At 55.5% G+C, this 6,753-nt stretch overlaps 1 protein-coding gene across 1 annotated transcript; it reads right to left on the bottom strand.

The window, feature by feature from the left end:
* Positions 1 to 1,716: 1,716 nt before the first annotated feature.
* On the bottom strand, positions 1,717 to 6,490 carry Tincr (TINCR ubiquitin domain containing). Its single transcript, XM_048427481.3, has 3 exons — positions 6,164 to 6,490; positions 5,368 to 5,482; positions 1,717 to 4,898 (listed from the first exon to the last, which is right to left on the bottom strand). The coding sequence occupies exons 1-2, from the start codon at positions 6,421 to 6,423 to the stop codon at positions 5,479 to 5,481; spliced, it is 264 nt and encodes an 87-aa protein (XP_048283438.2). The 5' UTR covers positions 6,424 to 6,490; the 3' UTR covers positions 1,717 to 4,898; positions 5,368 to 5,478.
* Positions 6,491 to 6,753: the final 263 nt, after the last annotated feature.

The following is a 6,753-nucleotide window of genomic DNA, read 5'->3' as shown; positions in this document are numbered from 1 at the left end:
GTCCCCACCCCCCGTGTCCTCTGAAAGGATACCCCACAGGTGGAGGGGACCCCAGAGCAAGTTCAGGACACAAACCTCCACCTGGCAACCACCCCAAGCACATCAACCAGGAGTAAAGGATCCAGGCTACCCCCTCCATCTGTGGCTGTCATTAGCTCAGGATGAATTAAACATGAGGTCTGTCTGTGCAGTGTCTGGGACACTGTAATTGTTCCCAGGCAGCTGGTAGAGGACAGGGTGTGCAGCTTTGGGTGGGGACATAGTAGAGCCGGGCTCCTGCCTGCCAGAACACCCTCATTTTCCATTCAATTATCACGTGCGTAAAGGCTGGAGGAAGGTCTCCTTCCACGGTGCGGCTCGGGGATCGAACTGAGGTCATCGAGCTTGGCAGCAAGCCCCCACCGAGCCATCTCGCCGGACCTCGGTGTGTGTCCTCAGGGTGGCCTGGAGCCTGTGGTAGCTGTGGACCCTGGTGATTTTGTCAACCGTAGGAGTCTGAGGGCCCAACCCGCAGGCTCCTGGCCCCCTTGAAGTCTTTGTGAGGTAAATGAACTTGAGACTATAGAAACTTAAATAGTTATGTAACCCATAAGAGGCCGTCTACATAGGCTAGTGACCATGGCAACAGGACTAGGCTCTTAATTTTTTTTATTATGTTTGTATTCACGTATTTGTGCCTCTGTATGTGTGCCTGATCAGTTGTCAGGGTCATGGTGCCTCAGTTTGCACATCTGCACCATGTTGGGGATGGGGTTGTGATTCAGCAAGCCAGGGGAGGGGTGAGATGGTGGGTTTCTCCCCCTCTCTGTGATTCCACTAGGGTCCCAGCTTGCCCTCTGCCTCAGTGGCTGCCCTGTAAGATGGAGGGGGAGAGGAAGACCTGTGGCCCCAAGCCCAGGTCTCAGCAGGTGTCTGGTGTGTATAGGATTCCAGCCGTGACTGGAAGCTCGCCCCAGGCGTGTGCTTTTCTGCCCTCAGGATCCAGACCCACCAGCCCCAGAGAGGCTGTTGTGGCTCCAGCACAGGGAACAGACCCTTGCATCCCAGGCTGAATGGGCCATCTTAACTTTTAAACAGTCTCAAGTTTAAACCCACCCTGTTCAGAAACTTAGACCCCAGCATTAGGAAAGTTCTTGTAAAACGGGGGGGCTATGTCTTGATCACAGCCCCCCACTCCTGTCAGGATGGAATGAGCTAAAGAAAGCATTTAACCACTGAGTGCAAACTCAGAGCTCAGAGATGGCTCAGCCAGGGCTTGTAGCCAAAGCCCAACAGTCTGAGTTCAATCCCTGGACCTGATTCCTGCCCATCAACCTCTGACCTCTGCCTCCCTCCACGCCACTGTGAACAAGAAGTTGCTTCCCTGGAAAGAGATGGGGAAGAGGAGCTGGTGGGAAGAGATGGGGGGCACTCAGGGGGTGCTGGGACAGATGGGGAGCCTAGCGATGAACCCTGCAAGCTTCCACTGCAGCCAGTCCCCAGCCTCGGTGTCCCACACAAGAAGTGGAGATAGTAGGGAGAACCTCCAACAGGTCAGACTATTCTGCCCCAGGACCTTGGCATGTGCTGAGTTCGCTGTTTTCCCTTCTAGATATTTTCCCCGGATCCCTTTCTGCTTCCCCAACACACACCAGACACATGAGACACAACACTAAATTATCCTGCCTGCTTCTGTTGTAAGAGGAGAGGGGGAGGGGCAGCGGGACCCCCAAAATAGTATTAATTAAAACACTGCCTGGCCCATTAGCTCTAGCCTCTTATTGGCTAACTCTCACATCTTGATCTAATCCATTTCTAATAATCTGTGTAGCACCACGAGGTCGTGTTTTACCGGGAAAGATTCTAACCTACATCCATCTCAGGCCGGAGCTTCATAGCATCTGCCTGACTCTGCTCTTCTTCCCAGCATCCAGTTCTGTCTTTCTCGCCTACCTAAGTTTTTGCACTATCAAAAGGACACGGCAGTCTCTTTATTCAACCAATGAAAGCAGTACGTCCTACATCGTGCTTCTTTTCAATTTTTGGCTTTTTTTGAAACAGGGTCTCAGTCAGCTCTGGCTGACCCTGAACTCATTTATGTAGACCAGGCTGACCTCACTCACAGAGATCCTCCTGCCTCTGCCTCCCGAGTGCTGGGATTAAGGCGTGAGCCATAATGCCTCTGCCTCTAAATTCTTATAATTCAGACTGATATTTGACCAGAGCCACCTCCATGAGGCTACAGAAGTTGAGAGAGGGAAAGTGACTTCCCAAGGCAGCCCAGCCTCCTCCAGAGCCCTGTGCAGACAGTGGTCTGGGCTGTGTCCAGCCATAACTAATTCTGAGTTCCTCCTATTTATCACAGAGCTGGGAGCCGAGTGCTACGAATTCCAGCCCAGAAGGAATCAGAGCATCTAGGACCTGCAGTGACCAGAGCCGGATAGGGCAGCGTACCCCAAACCCCCACTGCCTGCTTCCCGAATCCCAGTCCAGGCTGCAGGGGAAACACATCCCGGATGAATAACAACATAATAAATACAGCTAGTTCCAGGACAGCCTGGACTACAGAGTGAGACCTCTCCAAAAAATAAAAAAAAGGTTTAAGGGAACATGAATCATTTGATTTGAGAACCTCCCCCAAAAAGTGTTTCTGGAGATACATGATGCAAGCCCAGGCTCCGGATCCCTCCAGTCACCATCCTGAAGCAGAATTGTTGCCAGTTTGAGGTCAGGTTGGGCTACAGTTACAAACCTGGATCAAAAAGAGCAACAAAATTAAAAACTAAACACAAAGGAAAAGGAAAATGTTAAAGGTGGAAGTGGGGTTAAAGAGTAAAGCAAATTGTGCAAAGGTCCTGTGCCTCCCCAGAGAGGCTCAGTGTGAGAGTGAGGTTCAGGCGGGTGTCACTCAAGATTAGGCCCTGCCTGGAAACCCCAAAGGAGGGGTGGGGTGACCTCCAAGAAGGGGCTCCACCATAACTGCACCCCAGCCTCTCACTGGAGAATTCTAGGCGGGGCTTCACCCTGACCACGCCCCAGCCTTCCGTAGTTTTTGAAAACTGCATAGATGCGCTCAGACACAGAAACAGACATAGACACAGACACAGTCCATAGACGGGCTGCTGTCCCTGGCAGCCCCGCTGCGTCTCCAGCAAATGCTCTGACAGCAGAGGGAGCGCTGTGGAATCCACCCTCCTCCCACGCTGACTGTTGGCCGGCGCCCAGCCCCAAAGAACATGGGCCCCATGGCAGCAGTCGGCCCCTCCCTGGATGTCACATGCCTCAGTGAGACCAGAGAGGCTGCCAAGTCTCACCGAAACTTCCTACCCAGCCAGGGCTTGCTGGCTGGGTGGGGTCTGAGGCTCGCCAAGCCCTGGAGGGAGAATGGGCACTTGGCTGGGTCAGCAGGAGTAGAACTAGAGGGGGTGGGGGTGGGGACCACACGGACACACAGCACAAAGACACTGGGAAAGGGAGTGTCACCGCAGGCACCTGCTTCTTCTTCAGTCTTTTACATTTGATAAGCGTGGAAAATGCCCCCTGTACCTAGAGCCCAAACTGGATGACCTTGGGGCTCCAGGTCACCAACGAGCCTGCACCACCTGGTCTCATGACTCAGGTTTAGGCCAGCTAGCAGGGACGGCAGGGGTTGGGGTGGGGGGACGGGATGGACTGGAGGCTATTATTGGAGTATTAAGAACGGCGACGCAAAAATGGGACACCGAAAGTAGGCCTTTGTAGGATATATAGGAGTTTGTAAGAAAAAAAAAAGCAGAGGGACCTATGGCCAGAATTCACGGAGCCCTCAGGAGGCAAGGAGCAAGTTGAGCTTGTGGGCCAAGCATGCTTAGCAGCCTGACTAACACCTCACCTCCCAGGGCCTGGAGCCTCCTGGGTGGGTCACGTGTTCTGTCCACGGTGGTTTCTGATGACTGTTGGAGAAAGGGCACAGGAAGTCAGGAATTCGTGGCTTTGGGGCCTCAGGGCAGACCCAGAGCCTCTGTGGGCCTTGGTTCTACAAAAACAGGATGCAGGGAACCCATCTTGCTGTGTGCATCCACTTCAGGCTGGGAGGCCTTGGATCAAAGCCGGGAAGTGGAGGAGGAAGGGAGAGAGGGAGGGAGGCTAAAGGGAGGGAAGGCCGCTGGATAGGCACCAGGGGACAGGCCCTACATTATTATTTCTGAACACACCAGGGCTGTAGGGCTTAAGGAAGGAGTGGTGATTTGCATGTGATTTGCATTCAATTTACATAGTGTTTGTTAAATGTCAAAATGCTTTCCTCGCCCCCCCTCAATGCCAGCCCTTCCCCCCCACCAGTTATCCCCTGTGGCTGGGGCCACAGAATCACAGCCCTCTCCCGCAAGGACTGCAGCTACCCACACAGCCGAGCAAAGGAGACTGGAGGGGAGGAAGAGACCCCCTGAGTCCCTGGCACACTTGTGCAAGCCCAGCAGCCCAGCTCCCCAAGGTCCCCACCTCCGCACCCTGAGGCCTGTACAACTCTTAATTAGAACGTATTGCCTTCTGGGCCCACCATGCAGCCCACAGCATGGGGGGGGGGAGTTCCCAAAAGTTCAGCACAACACCCCAACACTGGGCTGCAGAGGAGAGCATCCACAGTCCGTGACAGATCACTTTTCACATGCGTAGGCTCATTGAGTCCCCTCAGATCAGAGTCTCCTTGGTCATGGCCCCAGCAGATCCTCCTGTAGCCAGAACTGTTCTCAGCTGGAGTCCTGTGGGTCACCAAAGAAGGAACTGTGCCTGCTGACTGGAGGGCTTCCTGAATGAGGACACAGCCGAAGGCCATGGAGAAACCGTAAGACTCCTTGCTGGAGGGTTGGACAGCATCTGGGAGGCAGTGGGCATCAGTTGGGCCCAGGTGTCACATCTACCTGGGAGCCCAGCACCGGGATCTGCAAGGAACATGTGGTCCCAGTGATGTGAACCAGCAACTTTCAGGCCAATGACCCTTCTAACCCTTTCCCAATGGCCTGGATCTGGGTATAGATGGGGAGTGCTGTGGTCACCCAGGACCTTTGGAGACCTTCTCCTGTAGACAGCCACAGTGCTTGAAGCCCCCTGATGGACACCACAGGAATTGCAGGTAAAGCTGCCTTAGTGCACCCTGGTGGCTCTTACAGGAATTGCAGGCAGAGCACAAGCAAACATCCTGCCACCCGAGTGTGGTCAGTCTGGGCCTGCATCACAGTGAGGTCAGAGGAGAGCAGGGAATTTCTCAAGGTCACACAGCAAGTTGGCGGCAATAGTGCCAAGCCAGCATTAGGAGGTGGGAGAGGTGGGAGAGTGAGGTCAGTGTCCCATAGGCTCTAAATTTTCCCATCTGTGGATTCTATGTCTAAGGTGCCCATTTGAATGGCTTACCTAGAATAAGGCTGGGCTCCCAGGAAGAGAGAAGTGTGCTGCCCCGGCCCAGTTTGCTCCTTCAGCCAGCTTGCGTCCCAAAAATCATGGTTCCAACTCCTCCAGACCCAGTTACCTGAGGGGGAACAAAGAAAGACACAAGGTTAAGACAAAAGCAGGCATCACTGGGCTTCCAGGCCTTTCCAGGTAGCCCGGGGTTCAGCTAAAGTGTCTTTGTACTCATGAAGACACCCCCTGGTCTCACTAGAGACACACTGACCACAGTGTTCCCCCCGGCTTGTGACGGGGTCAGGGCTGGGAGTGTGTAGCAGCCCTCAGAGCTGCTTGCTCTGTGCACCCCAATGGGAGTGGACAGACACTGAAGGAGAGATGGAGACAGACAGACAGACAGACAGAGGTCCGAGGAAATGCGGGGAGGGAGGCGCAGAGAGAGGCAAGAACAGAGATAGAGAGATCTGCAGTGATAGAGACAAGGACCCAGAGAGGAGGACAGAAAAGGGAGTACTAAGTGCCACTGTTGGAGCCAACACCACAGACCAAAGGAGCTAATGAGGCAGAGAGGAACAGGACCCAGCAGAGCGGTCTCCCTCACCCCATCCCTGAGCCGCCACCACCACACCAGGCCATCCTCCATAAGCCAGAGCCCATGATCCTACCAGGTCCTCGCCCAGGTGCTCGCCCAAGTCCCCAGCCCAGGTCCCCAGCTCAGGTTCTCTCCCAGGTCCCCAGCCCAGGTTCCCAGCTCAGGTTCTCCTCCAGGTCCCCAGCCCAGGTTCTCTCCTCGGTCCCTAATCACCTGGGGTCGCTGAGCAGCAGTAGGACCGAGCCGTCCTGTAGGCGCGCCTCACGCACCGTCTGGTGATCTGGCAGAGGCCTAGCGTTGTAGTAGAAGGTTCTGCGCCACGAGCTCACGCCCTGGCCCACTAGCTGCGCGCGCAGGTCGCTCAGCGTGTCGCGGGGCCGCACGGTCAGTGGCAGCAGCAACGCCTCGTCGGCCAAGTGCACCTTGATGTGGTAGCGCTTCCAGCGCGACAGCCCGCGACGCAGCCCCTCCATGGCCGCCGCCAGCCTGAGACTCCGCTGGCCGGCTCCTGTCAGACCGGCTAGGCCACCCGCCCCCGCCCCTCCGCCCCTTCCAGGCACGCCCTGCTGAAGGCGCAGCCCACGGGGGCGGGGAGGGAGAAGGGGCTGGGGACATTGTTGGCTCTGTCCTGCCCTCCACAGCAACCTTTCCTGTCCTTGCACAGGTGCTAAGGCCCTGGGGCAGAGACCCCAGAGCAGAAGAGACCCTGGTGTGTTGGAGAAGCTGGGAGTTGGCCCTGTTGCTGGAGTGGAGGGAGAGAGGCTAGAGAGAGAAGAGGGACACAAGGAGCGCAGTGTAACCCG

Source organism: Myodes glareolus, chromosome 8 (genome assembly GCF_982192425.1).
Source record: "Myodes glareolus chromosome 8, mMyoGla1.1, whole genome shotgun sequence".
NCBI lineage: Eukaryota > Metazoa > Chordata > Mammalia > Rodentia > Cricetidae > Myodes > Myodes glareolus.
This window is presented reverse-complemented; position numbering and strand designations above follow the sequence as displayed.

What these genes read in the sequence shown, in the direction of transcription:
- Tincr (XM_048427481.3), bottom strand. Translation starts at nt 6,423, where the DNA reads ATGGAGGGGCTGCGTCGCGGGCTGTCGCGCTGGAAGCGCTACCACATC.